Genomic DNA, 19759 nt, shown 5'->3' with positions numbered 1-19759 from the left:
AGTCTCAGCTCATGAGCAGGGGTACATCCCTCACCACCTCCACCTTTCCATTTTTTCCAGAGACTCCCCATACTGCATGCAGTGGGGTCTCTCCTCCACACTGCCCCCTCCCGTCTCACTCTCCTGTGCCTTTTGCATGTTGGGAAAGAGTCTGGGTGTCAATGCTGCTCACGCTTAGAGCCTCCAATAAAGCATCCAGGAAGAGCAATTGCTTTTCATTTCTAAACTGTGTGGTCTACCCAACTCTCATTTCCAAAGTCAGGACAGGAGGGCAGAGGTGCGAGGTTTCAGGTCCCGCTCTTTGGGAGAGCAAACTAGCTGGGCAAGGAAGCAAGTGCCTGTTGTCTCACAGTGTGACGCTGAGTGCAGCCTCACATACAGTCAAAAGCTGCTGGCATTGTCCTAAATCCACTTCATTTGGGCACAGAGCTCCACAGTTTATAGACTATGGTTACATCCATTCCTTTACATCCTCTTAGGAGTTGGCCAGGGCACATGTTCCCACCTTAATTTCCAAGGGGGAGAAACATTAAAATGCTCAGACTGAGTATAGCTTGTTCCAGAGAGAGCATAGTTTTATTTATTTTGCCAAAAAATGAAGTATAAGAATTTGCATGTTTTCAAGAAAGGTTACAAGAGAAAAAAAAAAAAGGTTGGGGATGTGACTCAGTTGGCAGAGTGCTTACTTAGCATGCATGGAGCTGCCCTGGGCTTAATTCCTTGGCACTGCATAAACTGGGCCTGGTGGTGCACACCTATTATCTAGAATGTGGGATGTAGAGACAAGAGGATCAAGTTCAAGGTCACCCTCACTCAGGTAGGGAATCTGAGGCCAGCCCGGGCTACCTGAGACCTTGTCTCAAAAATCTGGAGAGATGGCTTGGAGTTTAGAGTACTTGTCCTTCTTCAGAGGATCTAGGTTCAATTCCCAGCACCCACATGGTGGCTCACAACCATCTATGACTCCCTCTGCAGGAACTAGATACCCTCTTCTGACTTCTGCAGGCACTAGGTGTTCAAAACATACATATACATAAAAATAGCCATGGGCAAGACAGGGCAAGGGTAGAATCTGTAAACACAGAAACTGTCTGGCACTGTCTGCCCTACCAGTCTATCTCGACATCCATGAAGACCCTTCTCAGTACTAATGAAAATTCTACTCATGGACAGTAACATATGGATCCCAGTGGGCTAAACCCATGATGAAAGAGAACATGCTCCTCCTCCCTTCCCTCAGTCTCGTCTCTGGAGGAGGCAGGAGGCTGGATTCTACTCAGGCCTCCTTCACTTCCACGTCCACAATCCTCCTTCACATACTGTAGTACATAAATTAGATGTAAGTGTAACTGTTGCCGGCCACATTCTATTCAGCCTGCAAAACACACACGCACACACACACAGAAGAAAATCCTCATGTCACTTTCTGAAGTGACCCCTAGACTGCCATTGATCTTTATGACTTCTGTCTTTCCCACTGCTTCTAACAGTGCCTCAGCCAATTTGGGTATTTTATCTGGCAAATGACTTTAAACCCCAATAGTCCTTGGGTGGCTGTAGTTTTCTGTTGATCTTTTATGATTGGATATGAAAATAGTCCCTTTCCCATACATTGTCTTCTGTGTCACCATGGTGGAGCAGCAGCCCAGTGTGCCTTTAGCACTCAGGACCAATATGCCCAGCCAGGAAAGTAAATGGTGTTTTTGCCTATAGTGCCAATGGTATTAAGCCCCAAATAGTCAGTTGAGTGTTTAATTCAATGGCACCACTGATGTACTTCCACTGGAACTATAATCTCTAAATCATCAAAGTCTGCAGGGCTGGAGAGATGGTTCAGCCGTTAAGACCACCTGCTGCTTTTCCAGAGGACCTGGGCTGGATTCCCAGTACCATGTCTGCTCACAACCATCTGTAATTCCAGTTCCAGAGGATCAGATGCCCTCTTCTGACCTCCTTGAGACAAAATACTCATAAAAAAAAATTTTTTTTTTCAAATAGTTTCAGACTGGGAAGTGAGCTCGTTTTTCTGACTTTATAACAAAATACCCAGAAATCAACTTAAAGAAGGGTTCATTTTTGACTTATGGTCTGAGCCCCACTGTGGCAGGAAGGCAGCAGGAACATGAGCTACTCATACTGTATCCAGGGGAGGGGAAGGGAGAGGAAGGGAGGGAGGGGGAGAGAGAGAGAGAGAGAGAGACTGGTGCTCAGCTGGCTTCCTTTTTCTCTTTTGAAGTCAGTCCAGGTCCCCAGCCATGACATGGTTCCACCCACACACACTCAGGGTGGGTCTTCTTTCTGAAGTCACACCTTCTGAAAACACCACCACAGACAGAAAGGCCGAGAGGTGTGTCTCCTAGGTGATCCTGAATCCAGTCAAATAGCCAATGAAGAGGAACCACCAAAGGAAGCAACAGTGATGTGACTTGGATACAAGTAATCATGGGAGTAAAGACTCCACTTCCACCTCAGCACTGCTGGACTCAGGGTTTCCCACTGCCCCACTGCAGGGGCACACACACAAGGATCGGCTGCATCTTATAGTTCAGAACTCCAACACTCTGGTGTCTCCTAGCTACCCTGGAACACAGCCTTCAGCAGTCCACTTCAGGGTCCTGTAATTCCAGCTTCTGGCTAAAAGAACACATGACATAGCAGCACGCTGTATGGGTCTAACCACGGACACATTTCTGTTGCTATACCATCAAATGGGGCATTCATGAGTCCGTGAATGGTCAGGAAAGGCTAACCCACCTGTAGAATAAGTACCTAAAAGCACTGTTCCCTTTATGATGGAGACATTCAAGTTAGCCATTCTGCCATCTGGATAGCAGGTTTCTGTGGCAAATGGGGACATATCAGGAACTTTAAATCAGTTTTGATGAGAGGAAGGCCATGCTATGTCCATTTACAACTTGTAGCTCAGTACCATGGACAGTCTGTATGAGCAATTGACTGAGCACAATGGAAAGAGAATGCCTGACATCTTCAAAACAGAGCATCATGTCCAATAGTCACAGCAGTGGTCTCCTGTGCTGGACCAGATCTTCTTCCCACGCTGTGCTCACTGTTAAAGCACCATGCACATGTCCCTCCCATGTGGATACTTAACTTCCCATCTTCCAGCCTTGCTGTTACCATTTTCCTGAGCTTCCAGGCAAACCCCCGACCCCATGCACAGGTATGGAGCCACAGTTCTAGACCTCTGTCTCCATCTTGGAAAAGTGGACCCCTTCTGAGAGGCACTGCTTAGAATTCCCTCTTCTAGAAGCATCTGCTTCCTACAATGCCTGCCAGGGAATTTCTTCAGGGCTGCAACCATCCACTTCCCATTCGGTGTCAGGCCAGAGTTCCTCCATCAACTGACCACAAGGGATGAATCCACCGTGAGAACTCGGGGGTAGGATGAGGCAGGGGCAGCAATGCCGTAAAACAGCTGGTACTCTTGGTGCTATCTCACACTCTCCTGACGAGGCAGTGTTGCTGGGTGAGCAGGCCTGGAAGGGTAGATTGAGAGCAGCTGACACCAGTTCAGGACCGAGAGCTTGGGTTGCAGTTACTCGGTGTCTCACGGACAGGCGTGCAGTCTCTTCCAGGGCCTGGTGGCCTGCCAGAAGCTACTTCTCAAAAGGGTAATTCTTATCTGCAGAGGGGGATGTGACCTTGTGCCAAAGTGATAGCAGGACACAGGCATTTTTCCCACTCAGTTCTTCTGGGAGTGTCGTAGCACGTCCTCACCTCCAAGACAACTTAAACACCCCTGGATTGCCGGGGCCATGAGGTGAAGCTTGGCTGCCAGAGCATCTTGAGCTGCAACCTGAATCTGCTTTGGGACCCATTCCAAACTGGCAGACCTGTGGTCACTCAGTAAGCATTGGCAGTGCACACGCGTGGGTACTGGCTGCCTTCCAGATCCCAAACTAGGCACAACTCTTTCTTGTTCTTAGCAGTGGGAGCAGGAACTGACCTTCCACTTGGAGGGGCTCTGGAAAGACTATGCTAACCATTTCACTTCCAGAAAGAAGGCAAAGATGACCATTTGGGGAGCCCAAAGATTCAGACTGGAGAGGATATTATGTGTGAGTCCCCTCTATCTGCTGAAATAAGAGGGGGGCAGAAGAGCAGCATGCTGCGGGCTCTGGCTGGAGGATAAGGAGAAGAATCACCACAAACATGCCCAGAGCAAGCTCTAGGCCACACTTTAGAAATAAGACCTAGTCCTCAGCCCCGGGGAGCCTCCAGCATGGCAGCTGCAGGAGAGCACAGTATGCTGGACTCTGGGCAGTGGGGAAGCAGCTGTGGCCAGTGATAGATCTTTGAAGGCTTTGCCTGTCCTGTTGGGACCCAAGTGCTGAGGCACTGGCAAGAGAAGGAGGAGTGTGGTGTTCGCTTTAATTATCAACTTGGCACAACCCAAAGTCACAGGAAGAGTCTCAGTGAAGGACTGTCAGGCTGTGGCATGTCTGTGGGGGACTGTCTTTCTTCCTTATGTGTCTGGGTGTTTTGCATGCATGTATGTCTGCGCACCACATGCATACCTGGTGCTTGCAGAGGCCAGAAGAGGGCATCACATCCTTTGGAACTGGTATCACAGACTGTTGTGAGCCACCATATGGGTGCTAGGAGGAGTGGGGTGAATTAGGAGGTGGAGAATGTTGAGTTGTGAGGGTGAATTCTCAGGTGTTCTAACAGGAAGGACACAACCCCAGGGACTCAGGTGAGAAAAAGACCCCCATCAGCAAGAGGAGTGGAGACTGCTGGGAAGTCCCTTTCCACAGCCTCATTCTGTCCACGCTGTTGCTCTGCCTTCCACTGCATGGCCTGCATCTGTAGAGTCAAAACTCAGTCCCAGGGCTGGAGGCCTAGCTCAGCATGGCCCTGAGTTCTACCCCACAACCCCCCAAAACTCAGGCACAAGAGGAACTAGAGTTAGATCTCCTGGCAGGCAGACCAACAGCTGGAGGGGCCGTGGCTAGGTGAAAAACATGGCCAACTTCCAAGGCAGCCAGCTTCTTCCTCACCCTCCTGACCTGAAACAAAAGCCCGGCAGCTTAAGACATAGGCTTTGTAGACCTGTTCTCCCACCTGTAGGCCCCTGTTGGTGAACTAGCTCAACAGGTCCAAGGCTAGATCAGGACATGTTACACAATGGTTGTGGGCCAATCAGCCATCCTGCCTTTACCCCAAATTAGGTGACAAAGACCCTTCAGAGACAAATTAAAAAAAAAAAAAAAAAAGAACCCAGCCCCAGGGAAGAGACTGGATTTTTGGCTTCCCAAGTTCCCCCTCTGCTTTGAAGAAGGTTCTTTTCCCTGTGTTTTGGGGGCACGAGTGTCTCTTCACCCCTGATAATCACCTTTCTTCAATTGCTGATTCTGTTTGCTGCGCTCAAGATTTCTCCACTGCTACCCTCCTCTTGAGATTTTTCCTGCCTTTTAATCCTTAACCTGGCAGAGAAAACAAACCTGATCAAGATCCCTAGACCAGTGGTTCTCAACCTTCCTAACACTGTGACCCTTTAATACAGTTCCTCATGTTGTGGTGACCCCTCACCCCCACCCGCAACCATAAAACTATTTTCGTTGCTACTTCATAATTGTAATTTTGCTACTGTTATGAATCATATTGTAAATATCTGTGTTTTCAAATGGTCCTAGGTGACCCCTGTGAAAGGTTATTTGACCCCAAAGGGGTCGAAACCCATAGGTTGAGGACCACTGCCCTAGATGGTAACAACTAAAAGCCCAGGTTTTTGTGTGTTAGGATATGGCAGGAGCGATACAGGAGCCCAAGTGAGGCCAAACATAGAAGAATTTCCTTACAAGGCCTCATGTAGCTGCAAAGGAGGCTGGGAAACATAGTGTCTGGTTGGGTCACCGACTACAGGAGGGGAGGACAGATTTGGGTGGGCAGGGAGCAGCCTCTGGTATAAGGACTAGCAGAATGGGAAGAACTGCTGAGGAGAACAGGAGAGCCAACACCAAGGCTTGAAGGCTTTGACTCTGGCCTACAGAAGAGGGGAACAGGGAAGCCAAGGACCCGGGAGTGGTAGTGCTTCATGGGATCAGGATCCCACTAGGAGAGAGTTAGGGCCAAGAGCCGTTCTCTTACTTGATTCTGTCTTTGGGAATATTATGAAGAAAATCCGGGGTGCTGACAGGCAGAGTTGCTATTCAGTCAGAACTCTACTCACTAAGAATTATCTGTACACTAGGAATTTTATACAAACACTTTTATTCAAAACCATACAGTTTTGTTTCATCGGTGAAGAAACTGAGATTCGGGGCCCAACTACCCACATTGCAAGCTGTAGATTGGATTTGAATTTCATGAGCAGCCTTCGCTACAAAACTGCAGCTCCTCCCACTGGAGGCCGACTTGACCCTAGCCCACAGGCCTGTTGCTGGAAGGTTGTGACATGAACAGGAGCTTCATGGGTACTGTGAGGTTTGGCTCAGGTGCGAGTACCCTAGTGACCATGTTGAAATGAGCACGCCCCAGGCAGATGCTGTCCTTTCGGTGTGGAACCAGAACTAAGCAAGTGCAGCAGAGCTGAGCCTGGAGCTGGCTGGTTTTGCTCTTTAACTCTTTCGTCTCTTGAGGCGGGGGGCACCACCCAGCTCCCAAATAATCACACACGGAGTCTTATTCTCACTTACGAATGCCCGGCCTTAGCTTGTCTTTTTTCTAGCCAGCTTTCCTTAACTTAAATTATCCCATCTATCTTTTGCCTCTGGGCTCTTACCTTTATTTCTGTATCCCTTTCTTTACTTCTGACTCCGTGGCTTGCTGTGTAGCAGGTGTTTTAGACAGGCACAGTAACACAGCTTCACAGAGTTAAACAGATGCAACACAAAAGAATACAACACATCTTTGCATCAGTAAACAAATGTTCCCCAGCATAAACAATGTAACACATCTTAAAATAACACTCCACAGCATGAGCCTATTGTGTGTCCTACAGACAAGCGCAACTGACCTCCAGCTGAAGAAAGACTGAGCTGCTGGAGACAGCCCACCAGCAGATAGACATCCATTGGTCAAATTTGCTGTCAATGAGTTTGCTGGGGTTGGGTATGGTTGTTATCAAGCATCAGTACAGCAACAGCTGACGTATGCAGTGGTGGTGCTGAGCTATGCGGTGCTGAGCTATGAAGCCACATGTGTTAGGAACTAAAGCCCTTGCTCTTGGTCCAGGTATCAAGGAACCAGATGTGAGATGATATAATCAAATATCAGGCACTGGGGCTGGAGATGGCTTAGCGGTTAAGAGAACATACTGATCTCACAGAGGACCCAAGTTCAGTGCCCAGTACCTATGTAACTACAGCCCCAGGGTATCCAATGCTCTGTTCTGGTCTCTGTAGGCACTGCATCCATATGCATAATCACACACACATATAACATAATTAAATGTAAAAATTAAATATTTTAAAATGTCTGGTAAAGAAAAGAAAAATAATTGTTGGGAACCAGACTAAAAAAGCCAAGAGCAGATGGATGTTATGATGCATACCTTTAATTCCAGCACTTGAGAGGCAGAGGCAGGTGAATGTCTGTGAGTTTGAGGCCAGCCTGGTCTACAAAGAGTTCCAGGCTAGCCAGAGCTACATAGTAAGACCCTGTCCCCACAATAAAAATAACAAATGTCAGTCATTCACCTTATTCAATGTTGCATAGTTTATTATACGGGTGACACTAAGTCATTTCAGAGTTATTGGGGACATTTGGGCATTATAGTTCCTGGGCTTCCAAGAGAAATATTCACTAGGCAAAGGTAAACTTCTTCAATAAAAAGTGGTTCTCATAGGTACCCAACATTTTAAAGCTTATGTTTTACCCATCTATGATTTCATTAAGCCAAGCAAAGATCAGTGCAGCAGAAAGTATCATATTCGTCCACAGTGCAGTAACAGGCTCAGAGAGGGTAAAGGTTGGGCACAGAATCTCACAGCTGAGAAGCTAATAGGATTTGAAGGCTGTCTGCTTGTCCTCAGGGCCAATGCTTCTAATCACACCAGCTGAAAATCAGTGTCTGACCCACCTGCTTCCCCTGCCGTGCTCCTGTAGCACAGGGACACCCAGGGGGGCACAGGGGCACCCAGGGGGCACAGGGGAATCTGATGGGTACACAGGGGTGCCTGACGTGTGCACAGGGGTACCCAACAATTGAGGTATGCCCTGAGAGGTCAAGCAAAAGTCAAGGAAGCACAAAAGTCATGAAGGGAGATACAGGTACTGCTACCTGTTGGGCAGGGCCTGACTATCTTTGCTCCTGGACACTACGATCTAATCCAGGCAGTTCCCCAGTGTCCCACCCTCTTACCTCCTGGGCACTCAGACACTCATGAGTATGTACACTGGGTGGCCATCACGGACAGACAGAAGGCAGCAAGGGGCAGTAATGGGCAGCACTTGGAGAGGAGGTTCCCGGACCCTGAGCCCCAAACAAGCTGCTGGGGCCAACATCAGGCAGCCCTCAGCTCCCCAATAGCTGTCAGCACCTTCAACAACGTGGCCCTACTTCACCCTGGCCACGTGGACACCGTAGATCCAATGTCCTTTTCTGCTAGCTGTCCCCAAAATCAGCGCCCCTGCTTTCTGCTACTCTTAGTTAACCCACCCACCAGACCAGAGCCAGACCCCAGGGACATGGCTCCCCATATCTACACTACACCACTAACCTACCTGGAAGCCCGTCAGAACGGAAACTATTCCTATGTAGCAGTGGCAGCAAGGGTACAGCTTAGGACTCGACGTGCATCCAGAAGCCATTCATATAGTGACTTCTCCAGTGTTAATTCATCTCCACAACCCTGTGAGAACCAGTGCACAGAGAGGTCAAGGAACTTGCCCACCATCACTCAGCCAGCATGCAGGGTGGAGCTAGGGTATGAACTTGGGTGCTCTGGGCTAAATTCCTCACTTCCTCGTGTGCAAATGCTCGAGGCAGGGTGTATCTGACTAAGTGGTGACATCAGGGCAGTGGGATGGTCAATGCTGACTGTCAACCTGAGGCTCAGGAGATGTGGAAGGGAAGATAAGGAAGATGAGGCCTGTGAGATTAGGAAAGCACCGTGACAAGCAGACATAAGCACTTTGACCTATCAATGGTTTCATCTGTTGATGGGCTCCAAATCTAAACAGATCGTCAGGAGGTGGTGGAACCATGGATGGTGAGGCCGAGAGGACCCTCCAGTTGGATCCCAGAGGATGTGCCCTTGTTTTTGTTTTGTTTTGAAACAGGGTTTCATGTAGCTCAGGTTGGCCTCAAACTTGTTATATATCTAAGGACGACTTGGAACTCCTGTTACTGATTCCACTTACCAAGTGCTAGGATTACAAATATGTATCCAAGCCAGGCAGTGGTGGCACATGCCTTTAATCCCAGCACTGGAGAGGCAGACAGATCTCCATGAGTTCCAGGCCAGCAATGGATACAAAGTGAGATCTTGTCTCAAAAGAACAGAAACATCTTTCTTTGCTTATACATTATTCTTCTCAGTTATTTGTCCCAGGAACACTCTGCTCTGGATGGTCCATGCACAGTTGGGGTCACTCATTCCATTGTCTGCCCAGGTGGTAGCACTCACAGAAGGCTGTGTCCCCTGTGCTAGGTGGATCTCAGCTCACTGGGGCTGCTCTCCTTCCAGCCTGTCTGCTGAGTGAAACTAGGCACTGTTAACCCAGCTTGAACTCCAGAAACAGGCTTAGAGGTTGACCTGACCAAGGACACACAGTCCAGATCTTCTGCCTTTACAGTTGACACTACATACATCATTCATTCTTTGTAGTGGCTGTGTTTAATCATTAGTAAGGAACTACAATCATTATGTGACTAATTAGCATCCAGGTTCTTGACATTTTTTGCAGGTAGCTGTCATGAAGTCTTCCTGTGTTTCACAGCACAACCCTTACCTTGAGATGGTTAGATCTGCATGCATGAAGTGTGAACACTGCCCGGTCATCATTTGTATGGGTGGTGCCAATTTGCCACCCATTCCCTAAGGCAGGACAGTGTCTGTGCTCAGCACTATGTGTTCAACAGTAAAACTCGCAGACATTCCCCAGAGGTTACTAGAACACTCCCAGTGATGCACAAGGTTTGCTTCCCTGTGCTGAGAAAGCCTGTGTGGGCCCAAGTGTTCATGTCAGAACTCATCTGGATGTCCACACGGAGAAAAAGGAGGTAGGTAGTGAGCAGCTGCAACCCAGTTTGCTCCGTCAATCACTGGGAAGCCAGCTGCCACTCAACCCAAGTGGGGGTTTCTTTTTATATTGTTTCCTAAAGTAAGTCCTAAGGAGCTCAGGAGGGACTTTTCACGAAGCAAAACAGAGAAACAGAGAGTAGAGCAGACCCCAGGGTTACCAAGGCTCTCCAGTCTACTCATCACTTATCAGATGAGGAGACTGAGGCCCAGAGATGCTGTTACTAGTTCAAGATCACAGAACAGCAGAAAAAGCAGTGGTGGAACCTGCCCAAGCCAGGCATTCTAATAGAGCCCAGAGCCATTTGGATCTAAGCAAGGCATGCCTACAGGTTCTACCAATTGCCTAAGTCTCTTCAGTCTCTAGGGCTTTTGGAGATGAGGAAAGTTAGGCTCTCCCTCTGGACACAAGTCATGGAACTCTCTACATAACTATGCATGTGCCATTCCTACCCTGGCTTTCCTGTCCTGTGGGAGTGTTTGAATTCTTCTCCATCTTTTTAGACCAAAAGGAACGTTACCTCCTATGAACGTGTTTCTGGATCCCCAGGGCAGCAGGATCTGTGTTCAGTGTTCCCAGGTCCTGACCTTACACCAACACTCAGAACACTTGGTAGCAGGGGCTCTCTTTCCTGAAATGCAGACCTATACCACATTCATCTTTATAACCCCAGCACACCACCTGAGCTGGAAGGGGGTGGCTCTGAGTCAAAACCCCTGAGCTGAGGAGGACTAGTATGTACCTAGCTTGCAGCAGAACTTGAGTTGCCTGCTGCTGTAGGACCAAACAGCGTGAGAAGATTCTAATCTTGGATCTGAAAGGCTTTCAACACACACTGCATAGAGGTGCCAAGTAGGTCAGGCTGACAATGAGTGGGCGTAAAGGGGCAGAATGCTATTTTGTATGCAGAGGGTCCCAGGGCTGCAAAGTGACCTTGCCCCAGTACACCATCATTGTTCCTCAGCGTTCTGTGGTGTCTACCTACCTCTCTCCTCCTGCCAAGGAGACAACTCTCAGGCCTGGCCAACCTAGACCTTAGGATCCAACAACAGAGAAAAGAGTAAAGCAGGCTGAAAGATGTCTATACTTAGGACAAAGACATAGGTGAAATAGCCGGAGATGCTCCAGCTATGAGATGCCTCCTGTGAGCATAATTCAAGAAAGGATCAGAAAGTGGTCTGAGTCCGGGCCAGTGAGATGGCTCATGGGGGAAACACCTGCTGCCACATCTAAAGGACTAGGTTTGATCCCCAAAGTCCACGTGGTAGGAGAGAACCAGCTCCACAAAGCTGTCCTCTAATCTCCACATGTAGATTATGGCTCATGTACACAAACACATGCATCATACACACAATAATAATAAATAGAATTTTAAAATAGGGTCAACAAGATGACTACTAGGGAAAGGCACCTGCTGCCAAGCCTGATTACCTCCTGAGTTTGATCTCAGAGTCCTACATGGTAGGAGAGAATTAACTCATGCAAGTTGTCCTCTGATCTTCACATGTGTGCCATAGTGTGCACGAGCACGTACACACACACACACACACACACACACACACACACACACACACACAAATTTAACTTAAAAGTTAAAGTGAATCCGGGCAGTGCTGGTGCACATACCTTTAATCCCAGCACTTGGGAGGCAGAAGCAGGTGGATCTCTGAGATTTTGAGGCCAGCCTGGTCTACAGAGCAAATTCTAGGACAGCCAGAGCTGTCTTGAAAAACCAAAAAGTTAGAGTAAAAAAATTAAATTAAAAACAAATACAGAAAGGAATACACCAAACTCCATAATGTGGATTCCATTATCTCCAGTACACTTTATTTGCTTGTTTACACATGGGCTCTGTGTGTACACAACAGTGCTATGAGCCATTCTCTAAATACAATCTGGTACCCAGACAATGACAGATGCACATGGAAGCGAGTGAGCAAACCTCCACATTGGGAAGCAGAACAGCATGGCACAACTCGGGTCAGATGTCCCCAGAGCCTCATGTTTAACACCCAGGGACAATGGGTAAAAGGTGAGACTGTTTCCATAGGACACTCGAGCTCTGAGTGTGCCCCAAAAGATGTTAGTTTCTCTGCTTTCTCTAGACAAGCCAGACCATTCTCAAAGCCATCAAGGGAAAGACTTGGAGGACAGCCTGATACCACAGCACACATACTCAGCACCTTACACGTCACTTCCTTTAGTGCTAAAAGAATCACCTCCACTTTACAGACAGGGACAGCAAGGCTTGCACACTGGCCAGGTGGATTGGGAGTGATACCAACATTTCAACCGACATCTCACGGTTGCCCAAGCCCAAACACTCATGCGTGTTTCCTGGCACAGGAGGGAAGGCATACTCCTGAGAAGGCAAGGGTTCTGAGGAACTCGGGATGGAGCTCAGGGATGGAGAGAGGCCTTGCCCAGCATGCACAAAGCCCTGGGTTCCCATCCCTGGCACTGAGAGAGCAAAGTGGGGGAGTACCAAGAAAAAGCACATGTAATCTAGTCCATATAATACGTAGCGAACGCTGAGTAACTGAGAGTTCCCACATGTAGTCAGTTTAAGGTTAAACCCGGTCAGACCCCACTAGAAAAGTGTCTGGAGCCTTACTGTGACAATGAACTTCTGGATACACCCTATGGCTGCTCTTTTCTGTGTAAACATGAAGCCTAAGAGACTTATCTGGTGACCAGCTCTACCATCTTCCCCAGGCCCATTCCTATCCTGAGGAGATGGGTGGAAACTTCCAGAAAGTGAAATATCCTTTCTGTTCACTGTCAACTCACCAAAGCACCATGGTGATACCTCACTGCCTGCTCTCTTTCCCCTTTGGCAACAACATCTTACACTGTCATTGGTCAAGTTGACCTGTAGCTCAACAGATTATGAAATACGTATTTTAAATATATCCTTATATTAAAAAATTACTTAGTAGCTAGATGTGGTGGTTTTAATATTAGCACATCTTTAATATCAGCACTAAGGAGACAGAAGCAGGCAGATCTCTGTGAGTCTAAGAACAGCCTGGTCCACATGGTGAGTTCCAGGAAAGCCAGGGCTGCATAGTGAGACCCTGACTACAAAAAAAAAAAAAAAAAAAAAAAAAAAAAAAAAAAATTAAATTAAGAAAATAAATTATAAATTAAAAGAATTACTCTTAACTTACTAACCACCTAACTACCTGAGCTGCAGTCGAGACTTATCAGGTAGTGCCATTACCCAGCTCTGCTGGAGAGGAGGCGTCAAAGCAGCTACAGGGGTGATCACCCAGAAGGCCGGGCTCAGAGTGACAGGCTTGAGAGATCACCTGGGAGAGGAGAGGGGCCTTCTTCTCAGAGACTGGAGCTTGCCATGTGGGACACAGTGACAAGACTCCTCACCCTAGCGTCTCAGCAAAGGCCACATAATGACTGGAAACCGGAAGGGCTGCAAAGAGAATGTCACGGCTGTTGAATGCCTCCTTTTAGGGCTGCTCTGTTGGTGGGACCAGGAAAAGGAGGCAGGACCAAGTCATGCTACTATGTAATACAGATAAGGTGGCATGGCGGTGGTATGTGATATGCGTGGCTTTGCATGCCGGCTGGCTTCTTGCTTCAGAGGGTGACATTTTTTTTCACTTCTAAATTATCATAATCCTCTCCAAGGGTAGGAGAGTTTTCCACAACAAAAAGACCTAATAAGCGTCCTCTCTGAAGTGGGACCGAGAGTTCAGCCAGTCGCTGGACAAAGGAGGTGGGAAGTCTATTAGCCATTGTCCTCTGTCCCCATGTGTCTCTCTTTTATTTCTGGTAAGTATCTTGCTTCAAAGACAAAGTCCTTGTTCGTGGTACTTATCCTATGAACCTATGACCTATGACCCTGAACCCTATTCTGTCTCTACCACCGTCAGGTGGGCAGGAAGGCCTCAGTACCAACAAACACTTTACAGAATGACTCTCTCAGCTCTAAATTCATTAAATAATCAAATGTCTCCTTTCCAGTTTTATCCTTATTTTTGTTTCTTTGTTTGTTTTGTTTGGGGCAGGATCTCACTCTGCAGTCCTGGCTGGTCTGGAGCTCACTCTGTAGCCCAGGCTGGCCTTAGACTCACAGAGATCTGCCTGCCTCTGCCTCCTGAGTGCTGGGATTAAAGGCATGCAGCACCATGGCCCCTGGCTCCAGCTTAATACTTAACAGAGGGAACAATCCTATGAGGACGAATTTAATGCAATAAGCCAAGAGTTCGGTTTGTAAAAGGTAAGTTAGTGTTCTAAAAAACAAAAACAAAAACAAACCAAGGAACTTCCGCACACCAAAGTGCAGTCCTCGAGCACTGTCGTCATAGTGACGATTGGAAGGCACACAGCACTCACTCAGGGGAGAGAGGGGGAAATGGGGTTCTCCAGTACTGCTCCAAACACCAACACCTACGACAGACAGTGGGGACAGAACAGTCTCATCATTGTCCACCACATAAAAGTCATCCAGGCACTGCAGGGTTGTGGCCCCCTGTTGGGAACTGGTCATAGCCAGGTGCAACTGTCAATATTCCAAAGAGAAGGTGGATACTATAGCCAGAGAGGGTGTTGTAGGCATCGGTGTTTAATAAAGAACCCGCCAGAGATAAATGCTTATCTTAGGATCAGGCGTGGGGAAACACTGTTAAAAGAACAGCGTCTGCCGGGTGGTGGTGGCGCACGCCTTTAATCCCAGCACTTGGGAGTCAGAGCCAGGTGGATCACTGTGAGTTCGAGGACAGCCTGGGCTACAGAGTGAGATCCAGGAAAGGCGCAAAACTACACAGAGAAACCCTGTCTCAAAAAAACCAAAAAAAAAGAAAAGAAAAGAAAAAGAAAAAAAGAACAGCGTTCACATGGCCACTGAGCTCTCAAGAGAATCACAGCCAGGCAGACCGCAGCAGAAGGAGTCATGGAGCGCTGGTTTCCCCATGACCCACACAATGAGGCTGTCTGCTGTCACTCTGCTGAGCCTTAAGGTCACGTCTTGCCAGAGAGAAGTGTCTGGCAGGAATGGGGTGCTGGCAACATGGGTGGCATCACCAGTAGAGTCTGAGGACTGAACGTGGTTCCCAGACTCCACCCCACCACAAAAGGGCCTAATAAGCATCCTCTCTGAAGTGGGACCGAGAGTTCAGCCAGTCACTGGACAAAGTAGCTGGGAAGTCTATTAGCCATTGTCCTCTTGTCCCCATGTGTCTCTCTTTTATTTCTTGTAAGTATCTTGCTTCAAAGACAAACTAGAGCTCTGGGGAGGAAGTCCTGGAGAGAAAGACTTCAGATACCAGCACCCATATGTCCCGTACCAGCCCAGCAAACCAAAAAAGGTGCCGAACACCTTCTGGATCAAGTCGTGGAAATAAACGGCTGTGCACAGAAACATCCATACCCAGATGAAGGTCAGAAAGCCCAGGGCGACAACCAGGGTGGTGATGGCAGTGTGGAGGTGGTGGCTGCGATCCGTCTTCACCTCATGCAGCACGGCCATCTCCTCCACGATCATGAGTGCACAGAAGGTCAGCAGGAAGGAGTGGCCGGAGATGTCAAAGCCGTGCCAGAAGCCCCCTTCCCGATGGCATTGCTGCTTGCTGCGATGCTCCTGTCTGATGCCCTCCAGGGCTGGGGACTGGTAGCAGTTGCCTGTGTAGTGCTCAATGTTGGAGAAGAGGGCGGTGCAGACATACCAGATGGCTGTGCCCACAAGCAGGGTGCTCAACCGCCTCAGGACCAGGCCGGCCTTGCCCGTCAGGTGGTAGTTGGTGAGGGCAATGAAAGGCAGGAGAAGACAGACTGTCCAGGCCCAGGCCACTTTAACAAAATACCTGACAGAGGAGGAAAGTGCAGGTGAAGAGGAGATATGGCAGACAGGAAATAGTGTCATCCTGCTTCAGGTATCTAAGTTAGGGAAGTTAAATGAAATCCATCAAAGCTGTCCATCCAGACAGCTACCGTGTTTGAATCCTTACTACATGCTTACACATGCTTTACTTCCTGAGCAGTGAAATTAGTTCATCTGTAACTCTGTAAGGTGACTTTGAGCCATACAGATGTATCATGACAAAGCAGAGTTCATTAGTGGTGGACTAGGGTTCAAATCCAGGGCCTGCAATATTTCAGTTGTGCTATTTGCTCAGGAAAGCAGTAACTGAGCATCTATCAAATGTTAGATGTGTTTACACACAATCACTTCCACAGAACATTCACAACTGGCTGAGGAGGAAAGGGTCATTTGTCTAAGTACAGCCAAGGCTGGCTTCACACTGCCTATGTAGCTGAGGATGATCTTGAACTACCTACCGATCCTCCTGTTTCCACATCCCTAGTAGTGCCACTACAGGTATGTGCCACCACAATCAGTTTTATGTGGTTCTGGGGATCAAACCTGGGGTGCATACTAGGGAAGCACTCTATCAGCTGAGATGTACCCCTAACCCTCATTTTACAGCATTTTATAAACAGACTCTGGAGGGCCACACACACAACAGCAAACTCAGATTGAGCCACACTTTGCCCAGCCCCAAAGCCCTTTCCTACCACACCAGTGTTCTTTTTCCTACAAGGCTGGTAAATCTTATAAGAAAGAGCTTTACTTCAAGCTACAGGACCAGGGTTCAAATCCTGATTCTAACTCTATCTGTTAATGTACCTTCAGGCCTCAGTTCCCTCAGCTGCTAAAGCTGAGGGCACCAAGCAGGTCTTAAACTCTCTCCCAGATTCAATGAATCACTGCCAGTTCCCTCCCATTAATCAGCACCATGTCTTGGAACAAAACATTAGAATCCATGGCTACCCCTAAACATCAGACTAGTGTGCCAGCCTGCTGGGCTCCTGGTTCAACGGGCCACATAAAACAACAGCTCATGAAAGATGGGCTGACCTGGGGGTGAGCAGCAGAAAAGACACAAAGAGATTTGAGGCAACTATCAACCTCACACTCTATTCTTAGCCCAGCCACTAAGTGGGTAAGGATGAAGGTGGGCCAAGGGCAGAATGCCTCTTCCCTAGATTCCAGTAGTTTCTCAGACAGCACCAAAGAGCCTGTCACTAAAACCTCCACTGGCATTGATAAGGAAATTGCCAAAGCTAAGGTGTGACAGAAACCTGACCCGGCAGCCAAAAAAGAAAACAGGGTTTTAAGTAGGGTTTTAAGAGTTAGGCAGTTTCTCAGCATGCTGGAAACTCCAGTGGAAGGTTCACATCGAAGAAGCAATTTCAGCTTCTAAACTCCCTATATTGCTGCAATGATGTTTTGTGCAATAAACTTAAAAGACTAGGAGAGAAGTGGGCAGAGTTAGAGAGATGTCCCAAAGAAGTCCGCTGGGGTTGCTTTCCTGGGCAACTGCCATGCACTTTAGATGGCTGAGAAAAGTCCAAGGAGATCCAGGAGAAAGGTCACCGGCACCAAAGGCTTCTCTCTTTTACCAACATACGGCCCGGAGGGAAAAGCTCTCCAGGGTGGTGAGTGGGTCTAGAGGCAGTCTTTAAGACAACGGTGGGATTTTTGTCACAGGGGTTAGGAGATGGGTGTCTGACAAGCCGGGAGGAGGGAGGTGACACCTCCCCAAACCGGACAGGGGCCAGCGCCTAACGGGAGGGAGGTGGGGACGAGTAGCACTCCAGTGCAACTCATACACAACAACCCACCGCGTCACCGACCCGCCCGCCAGCTCGGCTCTCCCATTGGAATCCTCGCTTTCCCAGGGTCCCCGGGTCCCCACACGCGCGCGAACGCGGCTGTCAAGACAGAGATCCCTCCCCATGACTCGCCCACCCAGGCGGCGAACCGGCTTCTTAGGAGCGCGGGGACCCGGAGCCTGGTGCACTCACACGTTGAGGACGTTGCGCTTGTTGCTCAGGTAGCACTCGGGCAGCGGGGACAGCTCCTTGAGGACCGAGCCCGCCAGCATGGCGGCCACCAGCGCCCAGGGCAGGTAGCGCCGCACCGCCGCCCTCACCAGCGTCCCGCGGAGAAACCACGCGCAGCGCTCCAGGTGCTCCATGCCGGACCTTCTCGGCCACCGTCCGCCTCCCAGAACCCTCTCGGCCACCGTCTTGCCCTTCGCCCAGGCTGGTGCCACTACTACCTCCTTCCGGGCGCATGCGTGCTTCCCGCAAGCTCCGCCCCCCTGAAGGGAGCACGTGCTCCCTCTAGCGGCCATGAGTGGCTATGCAGAGTGCAGGTCTGTAACTACTTGCGCCGCTCTTCCGTCTCTAACCTGAGCGCCCCCAGGCGACATGCTGCGAGTACTGCAGGTTGCTCTTAGCCTGGGCAACCTTAAGTTTGTGAGAGCTTTGGCTGGAGGATGGGGAAGAATAAATGTACTTCAGTAGGAATTAGATCAGCGGCCAGGGCATCATTTGGTTTCTCGTAGAGACACCTCCATGGGATACTTGCTTTTGTTATCTGCAAAATACAACAAGAGATCCATCTTTTCTAAGAGCTAGTCTGTGGATTTAGGAGTTCCTTACGGTAATCCAGATACAGGGGTTTGAGGTTTTATTTTTCTAAATTTTATCAGAAAGTAATCCCACAAGATAATTGCTAAATCTTATTTAATTTTGTTTTGTTTTGTAGAGACAGTGTTTCTCTGTGTAGTTCTGGCTGTCCTGGAACTCACTGCAGACCAGGCTGGCCTTGAACTCTGAGATCCACCAGACTTGGCCTCCTGAGTGCTGGGAGTAAAGGTGTGCGCCACCATGCCCAGAACAACTTTGTTCTTTTGAGTCAGGGTTTTACTTGTAGTTCCTGAAATCCTCTTGCCTCAGCTTCTCAACTGAACTAAACTTAGCATTTAAATTGATGAATGTATTTTTATTTAAAATGTGGATGTCTTGGCCACTTTTTGATTGCTGTGATAGAACACCATGACCGAGGCAACTTACAGAAGAAAGAGTTTATTGGGGGCCATTTTGGCCATTGTTCTATTGCTGTGTTTGCATGATTGAGACAACTTATGAAAAAAACTATTTAATTGGAGGCTTGCTTTCAGTTTCAGAGGTTTCATCCACTATCACCATAGTGGGCAGCTTGGCAGTAGGCATGGTAGGCATGGTGCTGGGGAATTAGTTGAGAGTTACACCCTGATCCACAGGCAAAGAGAGAGAGTCACTGGGCCTGACATGGGCGTTTGAAACCTTAAAGCCTACTTCGAGTGACACACTTTCTCCAACAAGGCCACACCTTCTAATTCTATCAAAGAGTTACACTCCCTTGTGACTAAGGATTGAAATGTATGAGCCTTTGGGGGCCATGCTATTCAAACTGTCACAGGAACTTGCAGTTTCAGTGTGTGAGTCCATGACCATCACAGCTAGGAATATGGCAGCAGGCAGGTAGACATGGTCCTGGAGTAGTATGTGAGAGCTCACATCTTGAGACACAACTTCAAGGCAGGGGAAGGGGGTAGGGAAGGATAGAGAAGAAAGAGAGAGCTAGCCAGAGCTAACTGGGAATGGGTGGGCTTTTGAAACATCATACCTCCTCCACCACAGTCACACTTTCTAATCTTTCCCAAAGAGTTGTACCAACTAGGGACCAAGCATTCAACTA

General features: G+C 48.5%; 1 protein-coding gene across 1 annotated transcript; it reads right to left on the bottom strand.

The window, feature by feature from the left end:
• Nucleotides 1-15008: 15008 nt before the first annotated feature.
• Nucleotides 15009-18306, bottom strand: Fitm2 (fat storage inducing transmembrane protein 2). The gene is made up of 2 exons (XM_036185226.1): nucleotides 18037-18306; nucleotides 15009-16031 (listed from the first exon to the last, which is right to left on the bottom strand). The coding sequence occupies exons 1-2, from the start codon at nucleotides 18207-18209 to the stop codon at nucleotides 15416-15418; spliced, it is 789 nt and encodes a 262-aa protein (XP_036041119.1). The 5' UTR covers nucleotides 18210-18306; the 3' UTR covers nucleotides 15009-15415.
• Nucleotides 18307-19759: the final 1453 nt, after the last annotated feature.

Source organism: Onychomys torridus, chromosome 4, assembly GCF_903995425.1.
Source record: "Onychomys torridus chromosome 4, mOncTor1.1, whole genome shotgun sequence".
Classification (NCBI taxonomy): domain Eukaryota; kingdom Metazoa; phylum Chordata; class Mammalia; order Rodentia; family Cricetidae; genus Onychomys; species Onychomys torridus.
The sequence above is the reverse complement of the archived record's forward strand: the minus strand, read 5'-3'. Positions and strand labels throughout refer to the sequence as shown.